The sequence below is a fragment of the Macrobrachium rosenbergii genome, chromosome 48, assembly GCF_040412425.1.
Source record: "Macrobrachium rosenbergii isolate ZJJX-2024 chromosome 48, ASM4041242v1, whole genome shotgun sequence".
Classification (NCBI taxonomy): Eukaryota; Metazoa; Arthropoda; class Malacostraca; order Decapoda; family Palaemonidae; genus Macrobrachium; species Macrobrachium rosenbergii.
The window spans coordinates 25,805,621-25,827,389 of NC_089788.1; the positions used below are offsets into that span (position 1 = coordinate 25,805,621).

General features: G+C 40.3%; 1 protein-coding gene across 1 annotated transcript; it reads left to right on the top strand.

The window, feature by feature from the left end:
* The first annotated feature begins 1,083 nt into the window (after positions 1 to 1,083).
* LOC136831301 (uncharacterized) lies at positions 1,084 to 21,018 on the top strand. The gene is made up of 3 exons (XM_067091437.1): positions 1,084 to 1,102; positions 1,234 to 1,513; positions 20,184 to 21,018. The coding sequence occupies exon 3, from the start codon at positions 20,212 to 20,214 to the stop codon at positions 20,644 to 20,646; it is 435 nt and encodes a 144-aa protein (XP_066947538.1). The 5' UTR covers positions 1,084 to 1,102; positions 1,234 to 1,513; positions 20,184 to 20,211; the 3' UTR covers positions 20,647 to 21,018.
* The last annotated feature ends 751 nt before the right edge of the window (positions 21,019 to 21,769 follow it).

A 21,769-nucleotide genomic window follows, 5' to 3' on the forward strand; every position in this document is an offset into this window, starting at 1 on the left:
GATTTTAATGTGTAGGGTCTCAAATTGAAGGGTAAGGACTGCTCTTGAAGACTCAACCAGCAAAATGCGAATGTTTCTTGAATATTGTACACTGCAGTCCTATCTTTAAGGTTTTTTAAAAAAATGTTTTTACGTCAATTTGTAAGTAAAATTTATTTTTTTATTGTGTCCTTTTTTTACCCTTCTTTTGTACAGATAGATGAATTTATTAAAGATTAATGCAAAATAATATGGAATAGAACCAATAGGTCCAAAATTATATAACTTTGAAGCCGCTGGTGCAAATACGCACCAAGGTTACCTAAATTGTGACACAAACTTGACGTTACCTATCCACGGTTAAATATGAGCTTCACGTCAACTGCAGGAAAATAATTCGTTAAAATCCTTTTTAGATTGGGTAGGAAAGAAGTGTCATGCGTGAACGGAAAACTTATATAATATGTTAATTTATGTGCCAAGTATGTGGTAGCAGGAGGGTGAAAGGACTTATCCAATGTTTTCTTAACATACTTTAAAAAACAATTTACAATGTGAAAACAGACAGAATTAAAGTTGAATACAATCTTGATGCCTGCGAAAGAAGAAATACACGATACATAAATTGAGGACAGATAAATAATTAGTTTAAATTATTGAATTTACGTGACCTGGCCCGTCAGGTGTGACGAATTGCAGATACAAAGAAAATGGGCCGTCACCAAAGAAAACTCGCTCAGCAGGGACTTTACAAAAGTATGATCAGCAGAGACTTTACAAATGACTTTACACTGTCAGGAAAATGGGAACTGGCTTATGTTAGATATATATATACACACATATATATATTAATATTATATAGACGTGTGTGGTTATGGGTTTGAAAACTTTGAAGGTCCGCGGCGCGTGTTTTCAAACACGTCCATGATTTATTTGAAGTAGTGTGGTGTAAATGATGGAAATAAACATCCAGAAAACTACTGTTGGCGTTATTATTGTGGTGACTTAGGAGCAGCTGTACCTGTAATATTGCTGATCTTGCTCCAATAACATTTCAAACCGCTCAGAAACAAAACAGTACAGTCATTGTAAACAGGAATCGACGTGAAAAACAGGGAGGGTGGTGCGCAATCTAGCAGTTTTTGTTTTTCTTTATTTGCAAAGAAGTCAAAGTTCATTTTAGCTGCACGAAGTTTCAGATGACTGAAAATTGATATCAAAATTACTTTCATATGAATTTATTTGCTATTTCAGGAGCTTCAGGATCTAAAAGTATTCTGTGTTTGCGCTATACGCCAACCTGGGCGCTGACGACGTTAACAAATACAATTGTCAAAACGAATGCGCCCTTAGGCCTTAGCCAATTGTCAGTTTGATCCATCGTGGTTCGAAGAAATCTAAGCTTCTGCCTAAATCGTTAATGCTGAATTTAGATTAACTTCAACAGGACGTCGGCAAACTAAACTTTAAGAGCAATGCAGGCAGTCGAATCTCGTTAAAGGAATCGACACATCTTCGCATCGATTTAAATCAGGTACCATTCGGCCTCTGCCTAGGCTATCCTAGTTTCTTGTGCTTACGAGACTCATTTTCGCACCGCCCAGCGCCCCTCTCAGAAATAATTGGGTAACTAATCTTGTATCGTGTTGTTTACTGAATTAAACCAAAAATCAACCACACTTGTTACCATTTTACTGACAGCTTCGCTATTGAGCGACTGCACAGCACCAGTCCATAGGGCCGATCCGAGTATCCTAGGCCAGGCTAAGTGGGCCACAGTAATGTCTACCCTAGTCCAGGACCACCGCAGAAATTGAGTACGGATGTGTAGGCTTAGCAGGATTGTTTTCCGGTTATTAGCTACTATTACCCTCGTTCTTATGACTAATTTGGTTTTGTGCATTGCGATGAACCATTAGACTACTTAATCATTTAGGAGGAACTGGACTATCCTATAGGCTTAGTGAGAAACCAGGATTGGTAGGAGGCCGAGACCTTTTGGAAGTGAAAATGATTGAGTTGATTGTTGTCAGCAATATTGGTGAATGGTAACTTACTTGAAATGCTAAAGCAACAGAGAAAACCAGGAACTCATTTTTGCAGGGTTGTAGGCAGCCTAAATAGCCTATGCTATCTGTAGGGGGGTTAAGTGCCACCAGAGGACTTCAGGTGCGTTGCACTGTAGGTACTACTCAAGGTTCTATGCAGCATCCTTTCAACCCATAGCTGCAGACCCTTTCATTCCTCCTTTCTCCCATCTCACTTTCCACCCTCTTCTAGCCTAATAAATGCTTCATAGTGCAACTGCGAGGTTTTTCTCCCAGCACTTGGCCTTCGGCCTAAATTCTCTGTTCAGTTCTAAGTAACTTATGCTGGAATTGACAGTCATTATCCATAGAGTAGGACTGAAGTTTCAAGTGTGTTTACATCAAGGGTTAGTGCTTACCCACATATGTTTGTACTGTTTGTGGATATATTGTGTGATGGGATTAGGAATCAAAACCTATGGGGATTGTTACATGTAGATGATCTGGTGATTAGCCTACAGCACGCTGAAGAAGAATTGTAAAGAATAAGAGGGGCAGGAATCTCCTGAGTCAGAAAGTATGGGATAAATATAGGTAAAGCTGAGGTTATGATGGCCAGCAAGCAGGAAGGGCTAGATTATTTTTACAAAATAGGAGAAGCCAAGGTTTAAGATAGAAAATTGTAAATTCTTTGGGTTTTATTTAATCCCAGAGGGAGGTTGTGAAACTGATTTTGGGAGTAGGATAAAAGTAGCTTGGGGGAAATGGACGGAGGTATTTAGGAAGTATGTGAATAAAGAATGCGTAATAAACTGGAGGGAGTAAACAGAAATGAGGATGCTAAGGTGGATTTTCAGGTTCTTGCTGCGTGATTGGCTTTAAAAATAAGAAATCAGAAGTGCCAGGGTGGTCAAGATTATTGATATGATAAGGCAGTCAAGATTGAGATGGTATGGGCGTGTAAGGATGAGTAAGGGGGAGGAAGTGAAGTGGGCTTGAATAGAAGATTGAGAGGGCGACAGGATTAGATGGCATGATGAAATGGAGAATTTGGAGAAGTCTCTAGCTGAGGAAGATGCTTTCTTTAGAAATAGTTGGAGAAGACACGTCAAAGTAATCGGTCCCATTGCTTATGGATGGCGGTGAGGATAAAGCATCATAGAGTAGGACTGCAGCACCATTGTATTCTAGTCTTAGCCCAAAGGTAAGCTTGAGCCGTGGGAACTGCAAGGGTTAGTGTCTAGTAGGAATCTCTGACCGAGGTTAGGATGTATCCCTTTTAAGCAAGCATCGGAATCTTTTTCAGCAGCCATGTGAAAAATGTTTGGCAATCCCTAAACTGTTCAGCACAGGTAGCCATGTTAGTCAAAGAATTGAGGAGGTAAAAATAAATAGCATCCCAGAAATTATTCAAGTCACAATATGCTCTGTAAAAATTAACTTTTTTTCCCTATCAGCCATGCACATCATCTTAACTTGCATTTGTTCTTACAAGAATACAAACCTTCGTATTTTATACTGTATGGATATTCTTTCAGGAAAGCCGGGTTTGGTCACTGAAGCTTGGTAATTTAGTAGCTAACTAGCAACAGGAGTACTGTATTCTTCTGTGGGTAGAATATGGTTTTCATTGGTTTTTCCAGGTCTCCTAATGGAAGGGGAAGTTTCAGTTTTCATACAAGTAACTTACCAAGTAATTACTTAGCTATATTTTCCACTTGTGTGGCAGCTTAAATTTTAAAACTACGGTAGCACTCCGATTGTTTAGTGTAGGTGATCAGTCCTGCTCACTAACAGGAATACTAGGAACGACTTAGCAGACAACCTCATTCTCTGCTGCACTCGGTGTAAACATTGGGTGTTTGCAGCAACTTTATTACTCACCAGTTGGATAACCAGATTTCGGTGAAATATTGCTGAATTTGAGTAGCCTTCAAGCCTGTGGCTTTTAGGATCAATATTTTATTATGTTGTTGTTAAGATCTGATTCAAGTTTATCATATTTCGCTACAACGATTTTGCAATCAGTTGATTAACTCTCCTTTATGAGTAGCATATTATAACTTAAATATCGTGTTAGCTACTGAGCCTATGTTTTCGGTGGCGAATACATATCAACAAGTCTCGGATAATGTTTGATAGGAATTGAGATATGTTTTGTGTGATGGTACTTTGTGTACTTCAAAAAAATTGTCAGTAAAGAATTGATTATAACATTTTATTATTACACTTAACTTTGCAGAGAACTGAAAAAGTGTAAGGGCAGACCGTAGTAAGGAGAGAAATTTATTACTTTGGTGGCTATGGGCTTTTGGATAAATAGACCTTGACAGCCGAGAGTCGGCGCCGAGCGCACTGGAGCTCTCACTAACTACCCAAGTTACTAGCTCGCCTGGTGCCAGTTACAACCTGGGAGCACTCAGCGCCCAGTGCCAACTCACCCCGCATTAATTTTTCTCTCCTGCTACTAGCCCTCTTATCTTCTCCGACGCCTGGCTCCCTCGCTTCCTTCCCGTGCCTTTGCCAGTCTTGTGTCTGGGTTAACAGAAGTTAACCTTGTGATAATGAAGTTTTGTGCAGTGGAGGAGGTGATTATCCGGCCCGTAGGTTCTCCTAGACCTAAGTCACTGTCATACTCCCCTGCACTTGGGAGGAGACATACTGAAAGTCCAATGGAGGCTGATGGGAAGTCCCCGGGTAGTTGCCCCCTGAAGTCGAATCTGTTGTACATTCCCAGGTTGTGACAGACAGCCACTGAAAAGGTGTCTTGCCGGAAGTGTAGGGGAGGAGGTGGCTATCCAGCCTGTTGGATCTCCTAAAGTCCCTGTCATGCTCCCCTGAACCTGGGAGGAGACATACTGGTGGTCCAAGGTAGTCCAAGGGGGTTTGCTCCCAGGTAGTTTCCCCCCTCAGTTGAGTCTGTTGTCTGGTCCCAGGCCTCGGTGGACAACTATTGAAAAGGCGTCCAAAAGGATGTACTGTAGTTCTCCTCTAGTGATGCGGATTCTGGTTTGGAAGTCCACGGAGCTTTTCTCCTGAACTTCCAGTTGTAGAGCGCCAGTGCTTAGTGCCAAAACACTCTTCCAGCGTTCGAGCAACTTCCAAGCGTCCAGTGGTTCCCAAGCACCCACCCCCCAATGCTCTTAGATGGAAGGGAGAGATTTACCGAAGGTCCAAAGGAGGTTGGTGAGGTTTGCCCACAGGCAGTCACCTCCTCGGTAGAACCTGTTGCTCACAGTTTGCTTAATGGAAGATCCTCAGACTGTGGTTGGAAGTGCGTCTCTGTTATTGTCCGCCAGTTGTCTTTGGACTTGGAGAGCCCTGACATGAGGCATTCTAGGCGTCTTCTCGGTGTGTCCCGTCCCCGGAAAAGATGTAGCGGCAACAAACTGTCTCCTGTTCTATTGAAACAGACAAGAGATCCCTCTCTGTCCTCAACCAGGTTGCAGTGCCTGGCGCAGCCTGGATTACTTTTCACCAGAGCACCAGTATTTGGCATCCAGTGTGCTTGTCCAGGCAACATAAGTTAGTCACAGTCTCCGAGTGCCCAGCGCCGACTCCCAAGCACCCACGGATTGGCTATGCATGCTCGGGACCAGTTGCTAAGAGTTCAGTGCCAGCTGCCAAGCTGAGCGCCCGACACCAGCCTTCCAGTGCCTCGAGCTGGTCCCTACTTGCCCAACGCCAGTTCTCGAGCGCTCGGCTCTAATTCTCGAGTACTTGGTTCAGTAGTGCTCGACGACTACCGGTTTTTATAACGCACTGTGGCTTTTTTGTTGAGCTCCAGTTCCTGATTGAGCGCCTGGCTCCAGTTTTTTAAGTGACCGGCATCAGCCCCTGATAACCTGGCACCAATTCTTCAGTATCAGTCTCCTGCATCCGAGCGCCATACAGAGAGCATTCGTGTGCATAGAGAGAGGTTCCCCTTTCCGTAACCGACACCACCTCCGTGACAGTTAGTGTCTAGGAGTCTAGGTCATTTATGTCCAGTGTTTTTGAGCTTTGTGAAGAAAGCTCCCTCCTCTTAGGCAGCAGGAGCACTGGCTAAGAAGACAGAAGACTTCCAGTTTTTTTTCAAGAGACATTGCCTCAGTTTTGTCTCTTGAGTCCTGTCCTGTGTGGGTAAGGACAAATGAGATGTGTTTTTAGAGATTCCTACTCTTTACTTTGAAATCTCAAAAAGAGGAATCTCAGGTGTTCTTTTACTACTAAGTGAGTCACACAATTGCCCTCAGCCCTGTTATTTTCCTCTCCAGTCCTACAGCACCTCTTCCCTCAGTTGAGAGAATTGTGTCTGTTCTGCAATTGGTTTGTCTCAGTTTGACAAACCCGCAGTTATGCCTGTGCCTAGACTTCTGTGTTTTCCGCATATGTCTTCGACCTGTGTAAGTGGTGTGAGCGAGTCCGTTATAATCGAGTCCGTTCAAATGTCCATGTGTCCTCCAACTGTCAAAGAGTCAGCAGTGTCGGCAGCTAGTCTGCATAGTTGTCTGCGAGTTGGGACGAGGATCTGCAAGTTCCCTCAGCTCGGTTGTCTGCGAGTCCTTATAGTTGTCAGTGAATCTGCATGGCCCACAACGCCCCTTTTTTCTCTAAGAATAGAAAACGAAGTGCAGGAAGTATCCTTCCATGTCCCCGCCAGGCTCTGGGAGTATTTCAAGTCTGTTTGGCTGGACAGAGGCCTCTAGTGCGAGGATCTGCATTTCATCCTCTCTACGGCAAACCTTCTCTCAAGTCCTCGCTCCTCTAGTGTTTGACTTCATGTTCTGGAACATCAGTCTTACCTGGACGACTGACTTTGTTGATTACCTTCGAAGGAAAGTGCACAGAGGTCTTTTTAACATTTGGGATAGGGAAATGCAGTTGGACACATTTGTTTATCCCCTTAGCTCCAAATTAGGTCGGACCTGCAGTAATGGCTGTCCGAACTTGAACCTTTGGAAGGGAAGTTCCTTCATACCACGAGCCCTGACCTAGTTTTCCATTCAAACACCGAGGATCTGGGTTAAGGAGCCTGCTTGGGGAACCGGGTAGTTTCAGGGATGTGGCCCTTGGAAGATCATAATATTCTGATCCCAGTCAGATAGCCGAAAGCTTTTTACTTATGGCTTCAGTGCTTACTGACCCTATTTCACTCCTAGACTGTGGTAATCTTGTTACTAGACCACAGTTTTAAATATGTTCTCATCTCTCAGATAGCTGAAAGCTTTTCATTTACGGCTCCAGCGTTTATCAACCCTTTTTCACACCTAGACTGTGGTAATCTTGTTTCAAGACCACAGTCCTTAACCATATAGAGAAGAAGGAAGCAAGGAGACTCTCTCTCTCTCTCTCTCTCTCTCTCTCTCTCTCTCTCTCTCTCTCTCTCTCTCTCTCTCTCTCTCTCTCTCTCTCTCTCTCTCTCTCTCTCTCTCTCTCTCTCTCTCTCTCTCTCTCTCTCTCTCTCTCTCTCTCTCTCTCTCTCTCTCTCTCTCTCTCTCTCTCTCTCTCTGGCGGAATCTGTAGAATGTATGGGACAGGCCGATTTTGGACCAGTTTGCCGCCTCAAGGAACCTTTGCCTTCCTCTTTTCATTCTCCAGTTGTAGACCCTCCTGCATGGGCAACTTACGCTATGCTGCAAGTTAGGTCCAACCTGGACCTTTACGCCCTTCTGCATTCCAACTCGGTTAAGGAAAGGCTGAACAAGTTTTCAGGCTCATCGCAACGTGACAATGACTCTCTTAGCCCTGTTCTAAACCGTGAATAATGGTTCCCGAACCAGATATGGTTGTTGGTGGACTCTACAATCACTCCTTCCACAATCCATATCTACTCAGACAACCTCACTTCAAAAGATACCACTAAGCGTGGGCCACTCTTTTCTTGGACAGATTTACAATCTGTCCAGGAGCTTGCCTGGAAGAAGTGAATTTTTCAAGACCGACTGCAGAGACTGTTGCAAGATGCAGACTTCAGTCTTCTTACCAAGTACTCCAATCTTAGTCGGCAGTCTTCTGACAATGGTGTAACGGTAATAAGCTCTTGTCTGTGAATTCCTCTTTAGCTCAGATAGCGGAACTCCTCCTTATACCTGAGGACCGCCAAGGGGGCTCTCTTCTTCCACCATCAAGGGGAATAAAGCAATGCTAGGCGTAGTATTTAAACTCAAAGGTCTAGTTTTATCTTCTAATGAAGATCTTAGCAACCTATTAAGTCTTTCAAGACTTCTAAGGCAGAGAAAAGTCGACTCCGTATCTTGGGATTCAAACATAGCCTCTCTGTTCCATGTCTCTCAACTCAACTAGAAATCTCTGTTCCTTGTAGCCCTAGCAAATGCCAAATGAGTTAGTGAGCTTCAGACTATAGACAAGTTAGTAGATTCTGCTCAGGGAGACAGTCTGTGCTTTAATGCTTTGTTTTCCTGGCTAAGAAAAAAAAAAAAAGGGATCTGCTTTCTTCCTTAACCCTTCGTACGCCGGGTGGAATTTTGTAATGCGAAATGCCAGGTGGGGTCTGTGAGACCCCAAATTAGATAATGGATATCCTACATGTTATTAAAGTTGCAACAATTTTATTGTTTGCATATGTTTTAATGGCTTAGTTTATGAAGCAAGCCAACAATACTGTACAGTATATCCTTGTTTTGTGTGTATTTTTTTTTTTTTTATTTCCTTAAATCCAAAGTTTTATATGTAGGTGTTCATACCACCTATGGGTTTATGCTTCATCATTCTTATTTATGGAACTTGTTCATAACATAATAAAACAAGTGCTTCAGCAGCTATTGTACCATAGATCTTAATTACAGAAAGCCATCATGATAAGACACAAAAATTAGAGTTGAATTTGTTTTCTGATCATAAATATCGACATTTACATAAGAAGCTCTCTTAAGACATTATTATGTATTACTTTTAAGTAATGCCTATGCACAGAAATATGAAAGGAAATAAGTAAACCTAAAAATATATAATATATCTAAAATTGGAATTCGAGAATAAATGATTCATGAACCCGGTAAACATTCAACACAAACTGATAATGAGCTTATGACAAATAGGTTTATCACAGGTTTTGTCATGACTTTTGTGTCTTGCTGTCTATTTTAGGACAAAATCCACATCTGTTTCTTTTTGTTAGGTATCCTTTAGCCTGTGACGCTGATGTCAAACTATCACCTTCATTAACAAATGCCTTCATACACAACTTAACGTGATTTGGTATATATCTTCCAGATGACTCAAAATAGCTTCCAGATGACTCAAAATAGCATTTTATCTGTGGCAAGCATAACTGTTCTGCCAGCTCTGTTAAGAATTTCCTTTGCTGAATTAGCCCTTTATATGCTGTAGGATTTTTCATCATGAAACACGCAAAGGCATCGTAACAAGCAACATCCAATAAAATATAGCCAGTGGCCATTGGTATGATATGCGCTTACATGTGTAGTTCTTCACAAGCTGATCTGATTGATCAACACCCCCATTTGTTGCATTGAAGTCAAGTATAAAATTCAGTTTGAAAGGTTCTTCTGGTTCTGTAGCCCTGTTGAAATGCATTGAACTTAACAATAAAACAGCAGCATCTTTCTTCAGGACATAACTACAGACCATAATGTGATCCTCCTTGGAAAAGCCAAATTCTCTTGGATAGACCGTACGATCCTTTTGATCTTTGAAATACTGGAGGAATTTCCTTATTCTTCCTCAAAGTACCCAGCATTGTAAGATTCTTGTTAAGAAGCTCTTTAACTTGTCTGTAATTAGTAAAAAAATTCTGTAGTTACATTTCTACCAGTATTTTCAATGGTTGTTATTAGGTCATGAACAACTCTTTGTGGGTGCCCTCTTTCAGTTTTTCCAAGATAAACTTGAGCATTCAGAAGGAAAGCATTTGTTGCATCTGCCATGACCCATATTTTTACACCATACTTATCAGATTTACTTGGCATGTACACCTTGAATCGACATCATCCTCTAAATGGTGCAAGAAATCGTCAATAGTTACATGTTCACTAGCTTTGTAATTGACTTGACATGATTCAACAAAATTCTGGAAAACGTCATATATAGGTGCCAGTCGTCCTCGTGCACCATTCTGTCGTTCAGTTTGAGTGTTCATATTATTAAATCTTAAACATCTTTTTATTTGTAGGAAACGAACTGTACTCATGGTAGCACAATAGATAGGAGGGCCATTCTTGGTACTAAATAGTTTATCAATGTAACGAGAATTATCCCTGTCGATTTCACATCTAATGTGAAGTCCAATCCAACTCAAAAGTTCTGCTGCATTCACTTCCATCCAGTCTTCACCTTACACGTTACATCATCCTCTTTGTTTAGTTGTGTCAAGAATTGTTTCAATTATTCCATCTTTTATGAAAAAGTTAAAAGCAGCAAGTTCACTGTGTAACAGAAGGGCACTGTGAGGACCAGCTTTTTCACAAACTGTTTTGCTGTGACATCCTTCCAATTCTTGGACATTCTGTATACCACTTTGTTACTTTGTCTTTCCCTGACTGGTAGATATGATGAGAATCTCCATTTGCACTATCACTTTCATCATGATCATCATCATCAATCTCTTTATCATCACTTGAAGAAAGTATTTGTTGTTCAAAGTCACTGACATCAAGATATATCACTGTACATATCAATAGCATCATCAGATGGGGGAGGATCTTCATCTTTTCTCCCTCCTGCCCCATAGGAGAGGTTCACTGGCACAGGCATGATGAATAATGTGAAGAATCTGGTAAAATGTAAAATGAAATCCAAGTGACATGGATTGCCAGGTGGGGTCTCTAGTGACCCCACCTGGCAATCCATGTCACTATTCTAAAGCAATAATTAGCAAGTTGACAGCATTTAAAAAATTCTGTGGGGTCATTTTGACCCCTCATGGCTTATGAAGGGCTAAATAATTTGACGGACATCCTTGGCTCTGGGAGAGTGAGTGAAATGTTTAGAGTGAGCTTTCTGGTTTTACCTGAGCAACCCTTACAATCAGGGGGCCACCCATACCTAGGGTGTCCTGACAAGATCCTGTCTTGCCCTCTGTGTATGAACACATTAACGTTCATCTCCAATGAACTTTTTGAGACGTACTCTCAGATTCAGGAGAATGAGTTTCCTACAGGGCAAGGGCACTTAATGATGCTTTGCCAGCCAGCGGAATGCTCCTTCGCTGCAAAGCTCCCACTTAGTAGAGGTGATCCTTGGCTATACTGCCGCGTCAGTACAAGTTAAGATGGGAAGCAACCAGAGGCAGTATTCTCCAGCAATAGCTCTCGTAGCTGATGAGGAACAACAAGCATTGTTTTCCAGTGCTAGCAACTTTGTCTGTTTCAAATTCATTACATAATGTTTTGGAATGGAATATGTCCATGTATCCCACCTCCTATCAGTGTGGGATTCAGCTATGTAATTACTTGGTAAGTTACTTATATGAAAATTATATTTTCCTAATAAAATTAAGTTTCATATATACTTACCAAGTAATTACAAGATCAGGGCCCACCCTCCTCCCCTCTGATGGACATAGGGCAGAAACAGAATGAGGTTGTCTGCTAAGTCATTCCTAGTATTCCTGTTAGTGGGCAGGACTGTCACCTACACTAAACAATTGGAGCGCTACCGCGGATTTTAAAATTTAAGCTGCCACACGAGTGGAAAGTATAGCTAATTACTCAGTAAATATATATTAAACTTAATTTTATTATGAAAATATCATTTTTATCCTCCTTTTAATGGACCAGGAATGAGCTCTGTTGCCATGCATGATTGAGATTCTGTTTGAACAGCTTTGTCTGTTTGGTTAAGCAATCTTCTTAAGAACTCATTGTCAGTGCGTATGGTTCTACCATAGCCTTTTGGTTAATTTGATTTCACTCTTAGGAAGAAGGGGAGATGTCTTTTTTTAATCACTGAGTTACAGTGGACCCCCACTTATTTGTTGATCAGCATTCACAGTTTTTTCAGTGGAATATGCCTCCAAATATCTATCTCCAAAATTGTCATGGAAAATTCACTAATTCGCAGATTTTTTCAGAGATACTGTGTATTCACTAATTACCATATGTTCATATTGTTTTTGTGACTAAATATACAAAAATTGCACTGTTAGTAGAGTATTGTAACCGTACAGGTACAGTACTATTGTAATTCTACTGTTCCTTTTAATTTCTGGAAATAAAAATACAAAATTACTGTATAAAAGAAATTTTTATTTTCATAGCATACGAACCTATGTACAATACAGTACAAAGTAAAGTCTGTTACAGTACCTTCAGTTCAGTACAGTACAGGCAGTTCCCGGTTATTGGCGGGGTTTTCGTTCTGATGGTGTAACAATAAGCAAAAATTGCCAATACATAACTGAAAATCCCAGCGTTTATCGGTACCAATAACCAGAGATCGGTGCCTCTGTTAGGTATGTATCGTGCCAGTACCCGATTATCGGACCTGATAAGCAAAAATCTGCAATTTTCATCGCTTGACAAGCCCCTTAAAACCAAGCCTGCCAATAACTGGGAATGCCTGTACCGTTCCTGGGGTTTTGATCCATTTGAGTATCATAGCTTTCCTGGTCTTTGCAGAACTTGCCACAAAGTAAAATACTTATAACTGCCTATTTTAACAGTTCAAACAAAAATATACTGTAAACTATCATCAAAGCCTTCTCCACCAAGCGTCCTCACAATTGGACTGCCGTACCATTGGTCAAATATTGAATTTCATCAGGAGAGAAGCCTTATAGTTATGAACACACTCCGGCCATAGCTTCTTCCAGCAGGCATTAAAGGTCTCCATGTCATTCAGCAATTGGCTGATGACAGGCAGACATGGCAATCATGAATTTACATCAGTATTCCTTCAGCATAAATTCACTGTCACCATCCATTGCCTTCGCGAGGTGCTCGAGGGAGTTCCGAGTGTACAGTGCCTTGATGGCACAGATCATGCCCAGGTCCATAGGCTGGAGGAAGGAGGTGGTGTTGGCAGGGAGAAGCTTGATCCGGAATCCCTCGTAACAAAGATTCACAGGGTAGTCACTAGCATTGTCCATAATCAACAGCACCTTGAACTCCATGCCCAAGTCGGTGAGGTAATCATTTACTTGAGGGATGAAGCTCAGATGAAACCAGTTAGACGTAAGGACTTGTGTGATCCAGGCATTGGCGTTGTGCATCCAAAACACCAGCAGCAAGTGCTTATTCTTATTCTCATGGGCCCTGGGGTTGGCACTCCTGTAAATGAGGCCTGGTTTCAGCATGAAACCTGTTGCATTTCCACACTTGATGAGGGTAACCCTATCTTTCTGGGCCTTGAACCGGGGCCTCTGGCTTTGTCCTTCATGAGGTATGTCTGTGAAGGCATCTTCTTCCAGAACAAGCCAGTCTCATCCATATTGAACACCTGGAATAAAGGATTAAAATTATTAAATAAAGTAAAGCTAAAGATGTTTACAATTGTAAAAAACTAGGAAATTCAGTTAAAAATGTAATACAGTAATGTAAACAGTATGAAAGAGAAATGGTATAAAGTAACATTGTATCAAATTAAAACCAGCCTGTTTTGGACGGTAGCCATTATCATTGATGATCTTGAAGGACTTGGGATAATTTGCAGCCACTTCCCCATGCAGCAACACATTCCTCGGTACCTCTTCAGGAAATGGTGGAACCACCCCTTGCTGACTTGATTATTAAAGTATTATTATTCGTAAAATAGTTTAACCAGACCACTGAGTTGATTAATGGTTCTCATATATTATGTTTTAAAAATAAAATAAAGGTATGCAAAAATGCATATGCTTCAGTATTGAACACATGCACACGTTAAATACATATACTCACCTGAAAACATTGAGGAGCTGACGATGGTCCTGCTTGTGGTTCTTCCTTTTCTTCTTCAGCGTCGAAGCCTACGAAGTCTGCTTCGTGTATGTTGCCACCTTCCGTGTCGTTGCCTAGGAAGTCTGCTTCCTGTACATCGATACCTCCTGTGTTGTTTTGAGTCAAAAAGTGCTGGTATAGCTGCCGCGCCTTCTCACAGATAATGTTGCCATCGAGGGGGACGTTCTTCCTGCTGCCACGTACCCACACTACCAATGACGACTCCATCCTGACAATGTTTTTGTCATGCACAGTGGACGCTCCTGGCACTACCCAAGAAGCTAATACTTACGGACTTTCTTATTTCCGCCTCTTTCTTCTTACGTACTTGAAAATATTCAGAACCTATTAAAATACTTGTATGTAATTATATAAATAAAATTACTGTAATGAAGTTAATTACATTGATTAAAATACTTTTATGTAATTATATAAAGAAAATTAATTACATTAATTACTGTATGTCAAATTTATATGCAGGCAGTCTCTGACTTAGGCTGCAGCCCCACCAAATCCGTCGTGCGTCCCACACTGCTAAAGTGTTTTGTGCGTCTACATATATCTCAATCAACTGCCATAATTCAAATATGAGTGGCCCCTCAGTGCGCATGAGCGTGGGTGGCACCATGTGCATTAACGGACTGCATGTGCAAGGAACAAAACATTTTGTTTTTGCCGCAGTTGGACATGCATCTTTGAACAGTGGTCCACATGAAGGAGGAATTAATTAGCGCTGTGTAACCATTTAGAATTGGAATTTAATGATATCAGTAAGTATCAAATTTGCCCTTTTTTAGAATATGGTACATTTATAAACAAGAACTTTTTACTTTTCCATACTATTGAGTAAACAAGGCATGCATAAACTGTCCATTATACCAGTATGATATTCTCCACTCTTTCCTCTGTCTAAATTTGTCATGAATCCAAAGTTTCTTATCCTCCAGCACTTCTAATTTGGCTGAAAGTGAGTCATGGAGCAAAAGCTTACACACTCCCTCCATGACGGCAAATGCTGCTGAACTGTCCGTCTTGTTTGCGTGGTGGGGCCACATATGCAGAAGGTGGACATGCTTATAGACGGACAAGGCCGCTTTGGCAGTATGGGTTGCAATGACAGATTTGGTGGGGCCACAGTTTTACAGAAGGGATTCCGTTCCAGTGGCACGCCATAAGTCCATTTCCACCGTAAGTCAGTGCTTATTAATTAATAGGTGCTGTAACAAAAATACCTATTCTTGTTGTAAGCGCAGTTAACAGTGCTGTAATTCTGCTTACAGCACCTAACTAGATACCAATTCTTGATAAATATATTTTAAAAAGCGCCGTAAGTCGGTGCTGCCATAACTCGGGGATGCCCTGTATTACAGTACAGTATATCCTCTACAGTATATTTGTACATTACTGTGAACACTTTTGTCAATAAATGATTAAGTGATTAATTACATACCTGACAGTAATCTCATTCATGCCATAATGGCAGGCTACTTGAGTGTAACTTCTTCCCTGCTTCAATATCCAGAGGGTTTGCCTTCTTTTGTAGAGTCATTGCCTTCCTCTGGCCCTTTGGCTCTTTGTCAGTAGCCTTAGAAGAATTAGGGCGTTTTGGAGGCATCTTAGGGCACGATTAACAAATATGCACAGAGATTCAAATAGCGAACAATCGGACGTAAGCGAATGAGTGGAACGCGGTTAACTGAGAGATACCGTAGACGCCTTGTGGAGATGTATCTCCACAAAAAAAAGCCAAGGAAATTGAACGGCACTCCTGGATTGGCTGCTTTACAAAACACCAGCCAATAGTGTGTCGAGTAGCATTGTGCGTAGGTACTATTACCTAACATGGATTTTCTCCCTTGTGAGCTGTGTGTTTGGCTTGGGGGTGAACATTTTGTAAGAAAAATGTTCACCCTCAAGCCAAACACACAACTTGCAAAAGAGAAAATCCGTGTTGGGTAATAGTACTTAGGCGCAATGCTCCTGGACACACTATTGGCTGGTGTTTTGTAAAGCAGCCAATTCAGGAGTGCCATTCATTTTCCTTGACTTTCTTGTGGAGATGCATCTTCACAAGGCATCTACGGTATCTCTCAGTTAACCATGCCCATTCATTCGCTTACAGTGTCCGATTGTTCGCTATTTTTATCTCTTTGCATATTTGTTAATTGTGCCCTAAGATGCCTCCAAAATTCCCTAATTTCTCCTAAGGCTACTGGTGAAAAGCCCAAGGGCCAGGGTAAGGTAATGACTACAAAAGAAGGCAGACCTTCTGGATATTGAAGTAGGGAAGAAATTACGCTCAAGCAGCCTGCCATTTGGTGTGAATGAGAGTACTGTCAGGTACGTAATTAATGAATCATTTAATGACAATAGTATTTACAGTAATGTACAAGTATACTGTATAAGAAAAGAAATGCATTTTATTGATATTTTGCTGTGTTTACATTAGTGTTTCAGTACATGTACTATAATATTTGAAAATTATTAGTGTAAATCATTTTTTTTATCATAAAAAGTGTAAGTCACGAAAATAACATGAAAATAGAACGACCATACAGGTTCAGCAGGTGTAAACTAACCTATTTTGTTCGGAGGTACAGTAGTCCAGTCGTTCTACAAACTACCTACGTATTTAAAACGTACTGTACAGTAAATATAATTTCAGTCATCTTAAAACAAAGCAAAATATCAATAAAATGTACACGATGTGCAAAGTATGTTGCGCAAGTGACCCAGCTTCCCAGTATCTGGCCAGTCTGTTCATTTCACTTTGTGTGTCTAGTTTTAATCAGTGGGTATCTTTTTGGATCATGCAGTGAGATGACTCCTAAATGCCGTTCTTCCTCTACATCTGGACAAGAGCCTAAGTGCTAGAGGAAGGGGAGGCAGACATTATTGTAATGTTGAGAGAGAGGAAATATCCTGTATTATGGCGTGACAGAAAGTGCCGTCTCCTTCACTGAGAAGGAATACAAAGATGGTAGAATCCTTGCGAGCGCCCATGGTGAAGCACTCTCCACTCTCATTCATTTACTCTCTGACCCCCGACGGAGCAGGACTTTGAAGAAGTTAAAGATCTGTATCAGATTCTGAGGAAAGACAAGGAGCTGCAGACGATGATAGAGGCATGGGATGATTTTAAGGAAAGCTTATTATAACACCTTTGTGAGAATGTATTAGTACCTGAACATGATGGTGCCTCCTGAAACCACTGATGAAGCAGCTCCTGAAGAAGGGGCTCTCATGAATCCCTTTTGTAACACCTTTGTGAGAATGCATAAGTACCTGAATGTGATGGTGCCTCCTGAAACCCCTGATGAAGCAGCTCCTGAAGAAGGGGCTCTCATAATCCCTATTATAACACCTTCATGAGAATGTTTAAGTACCTAAACATGATGGTACCTCCTGAAACCCCTGATGAAGTAGCTCCTGAAGAAGGGGAAGAGGTGCCCCAGAGGAGGTGTAACGCCTCTGTTTTGCTGTGCAGAAAATTCATTCATTGGACTGCACAGCTAATTCATCATCATCATTATCATCATCATCTTCAGTCAGTGTTGATCATTGGTGAGTACAGTACCCATATGATTTACGTAATCTTAATATTAAATATTTTTAATGTGCACGTGTATTTTTGTTTCTCTCTCTCTCTCTCTCTCTCTCTCTCTCTCTCTCTCTCTCTCTCTCTCTCTCTCTCTCTCTCTCTCATGAATTACCAATATTTCCCCTATAAAAGAAAATGAGATGGCTTGAATACTGTATGAAAGAAAGTGTGTGTGCCTGCCTGATTAGTTTTCACTTTGGTATGAATAACAGTTGTAAGAGGGTAATGTTGTAAGATGACTTTGAAGTGATGTTAAAATGTTTTAGAATGGTAATTTGAGATATATTTTTGTTTGAACTATTAAAATAGGCAGTGAACTGTTAAAATAGGCAGTTATAAGCATTTTAGTTTAAGGTACTACGGTGTACAGTGTTGGTTGTTTGAACTATTAAAATAGGCAGTTATATGTTTTTAGAGGGGGGGGAGGGGGGCGTTCCAAGATATCGCGGATTTCCGTTATTCGCAGGTGGTTGTGGTACCTAACCCCCACGAATACGGGGCGTCGACTGTATACTGTATACAAGATATCCCATGGTATTACTCACCTGCCTCGTGACACATCTTTTTAACCAACATTTTTTTTGGCTGTCATTTTATCCAGTTCTAGAAAAAGAAAGAATTCTTGTGTGGAAGTGGCTGCTAAAGTAAAAAAAATGCCAGTAATGTGGAATGATTAAAGTTTGCAGACAATACAGTACTGATTTGGGATTGTAAAGAGAAATTCTGGAGATTTGTGAGAGTTTGAAATTATTTGCAATTGGAGAAAGTTGAGAATAAACTAGAGCAAGAAGAAGGCTATAAGGGTAAATGGGAGCTTGAGAGATGGAGCAATAAACATTTTTATTGACAGAGAAAATGAAAGTATACTCTGGTAGATTCTCTTGAGTATTTGGGAGTTAATATTTTGGATGATGGTAGGTTGGAGAAAAAAGGTGAGCTACAGGATAGGTGAATCACTAAAGGTGTGTACTTAGATTGAGAGGAAACTGGGAGTGTCTGTAGAAGCTGAAGTTCAATTGTATGAAGGGACTGTTGAACCAAATCACTTCTGTGGGGGTGTTTTGTAGATGTTGAATGAAAGGTGAAAACTGGAGAAGTAAATTGTTCACAGTGTACTTGGAATTTATGTTTTAAGAACTGAAAGACTGAGAAACATGATAATAGGAGCACACTTAAATTTTTTGCCCATGTACATAATAAGTATTAACCATACTGTTGCCTTCTGTCAAATATTTCAGTGAAATTGTTTTAAAACTACCCCTCTTTGCAGGAACCTTTCTATCCAAGAATAAATTGAATTGAAAAGTTGAGAAACATGGTAATAGTAGTGCTCCTAAATGTTTTGCCCATGTACACTCGGTAAGGAAAGTGAGGATACAGTTTTTTAAATCTTCGGACATATATTACTCAATAATGCGACATCTGGCAACTTTAGAAAGGGGAGGAGCTTCAGTCTTATTGTGTTGGTTTTTTGCTTGACCACCTATACCTTTCAATCATATTCTACGATTCTGAAATCATTTACTTAAATGCAGTAGTAAGCTTGGCAGTATTCATTCAAGTTGTAATTTGCAGTGACAGTTCTGAGCAAAATAAACATTTTTCGACATAACCTACCAAGTAACCTTACACAAATGAATTTATGACACCACAGTGAACGGAATGCTTGCATAATCGGAAACACGATCTTCCATAATGAAATCAAGAGTTAAATTTGAGCAATGTCCAACGAAAAACGTGGGGAACAATAAAGGAACGAATGCAATGTTATGATAGAGAGAGAGAGAGAGAGAGAGAGAGAGAGTTGCTGTTGTGTAAGCCTAGGCCTATATGTAGAGCTACTCATTCCATTATTTTTTCTTTTAGAGATTGAGCGATACTATATTTGTATAGTATGTTTTAGCAATGGAGAGAGAGAGAGAGAGATTTGCTGTTGTGTAAGCCTAGGCTTATACGTAGAGCTACTCATTTCATTATTTTTTTTCTTTTAGAGATTGAGCGATACCATATTTGTATAGTATGTTTTAGTAATGGAGAAAGAGAGAGAGAGAGAGAGAGAAACTATGGCAACGTCAAGAAACATCCAGTTACTTGTGTTTTTCCCGCTGAAGTTCTAGCACTGCTCCTCACATCATAGAGAACGCTCTTGCGGATTTAAATAGATTTGGTCAGCCTACCCTAGCTGTCACAACATTTACTGCCATTAATTCAAGCTGACCTTTAACACCGTGAAATACAAATATGAATGTGTAAAAATTAAAGAAATTATCATTACCTCGTATGATGGTGCAATAATAAGCCTGTTCATAACGGAAAACGAGTAAATATTGCCATTCTGATAAACAGTACTACACCGAGATATCCACACACTATCTTTTAGATCTCTATGAACGAAGTCATCTGAGAAATATCTGATTACTTCGGACATCCATGGTGTTTTTAAGCATCTGAACATTTTTGTTTTGCAGATTTAATATATATGATATAATTTGCATTGTATTTTCATATTCTAGAGTAAATTTACCATGATTATGTGTTTCCTGTAAGAAAAAAATTAAAATTCAATGAACAAAATCTAATGAAAACTGTATCTTCCCTTTCCTTGCCTAGAGTACATACGTATTGACTATACTAGTGCCTGTTATCAAATATATCCAGGAAGTTTTGCTTTAAAACCATCTCTCTCTCTCTCTGCAGGTACTTGTGTATCCAAGAATATACAGTAATGAAGCGTTTAAGAGAGCAGACACCTGAAGAGGAACCACTTTCTAAACGAATAAACAATCTTCATCTAGATGGATCATCAGTCAGTTTGTCTTCCTCTGTTGCTTCTCACAATCTTCCAATGAATAATCCACTCCTAGAGAACAACATGAATTGCTTGCAGGAAAGATTACGAAGTGCAGCAGTAGCAGGAGTACCAGTGCCAGGTGTCCTAAATAGTACATCAAATGGACTGCTGAATGGTGTTTCTCATATACAAAATGGCATCGACAGAATTGCTAGTGAACTCATAGCAAGAAGAGAGATGCCAGAATCATTAAATATTTTATACCCTAACATAAACCCTACCTCAAACGACGCTTATTTTGGATTTAACAAAGTATTACATGATCTTCACATTGAAAGGTTGAAAAGGTTAGGGAAAATACCAATTTAAGATAGCAGTTCATGTATAGTGAAGTGAATCTCATAGCTTGCATTTTTTTGTCATTCATTCATCCTGCTTTTGTTTCTTGTTTTAGCTTTCACTTCATTGAGTCTGTGATAATTGCATGGCTTACCATGGACTTCCGTTTAATTCAATAAGAGAAAAAGCAGTGGGATTTTCTTCTATTTTTAAATACCTTCTACTTTTTGTGATAATGAAAAATCCCTTGTCTTTCCGTACTTGAATGTTCAGTGTATGTGAATGATTTTGGATATGTAATGTCGATGTAATGTTGATCATCATGGTATACAATATTTTTTTTTTAATGTGTGTTAACAGAAGCATCGATCTTGTATGTAATAGAACAGTTATAAATTTTAACTTATTTTTTCTTTATATCCACCAGTATTTTTTTTAAACCTATGTAATTGTTGCTTTATCCTACAGGAATACAAACCTTCATCTTTCATGTATGAGTATTCCTCAGTGCAACTGGAGTTGGTGGTTGAAATTTGGTAAAAAGGTAGTTAAATTGGTGGTAGGTGGGTGGGTAAGGAACCTACCTCACCTGCCATCATCAACTGGTGGTAGGTGGGTGGGAAAGGAACCTACCACACCTGCCATCATCAAGCTCTTTTGCTTCAGCCACAATAGAGTTATGACATCTTGCTGTGCACTTGGTTAACCATCTAGTCAAAATTTCCTTTTATAGCTTCATATTTTTTGTTCAGTGTGGATTTGAACAAGAAAAATGGACAACAAAGGGTGAGCAGGCCATTCACTGGCATTTGGCTGCTTATATCTTTAGTGGTAGTTTAACCAGTTCTGATGTTCTACACCGATGCAAAGAGTGTCCTGGGTAGCCTCCTTTGTTGTGAAGAGGTTTGGCAATAGCAGAGGAAGGCCAAAAGATGTTTACAGGCTTCTCCAGAGTAGCCGTTCTGCCTTCATCACTGCCAAGTATTTCTGGTTCCTTCCTCTTGGAGTGCCCCTCTTTCCTTACCTTTTATGATCATGAGGCAGTGTATATGCAGACAGGAGGTTCACATGCAATAGGTTACTGTTGCGCAATACCACAAGGTATCAAGTTGACTTGTATACATGTGATACTTCAAACCCTTGAGTGCTGTCT

What these genes read in the sequence shown, in the direction of transcription:
- LOC136831301 (XM_067091437.1), top strand. Translation starts at nt 20,212, where the DNA reads ATGAAGCGTTTAAGAGAGCAGACACCTGAAGAGGAACCACTTTCTAAA.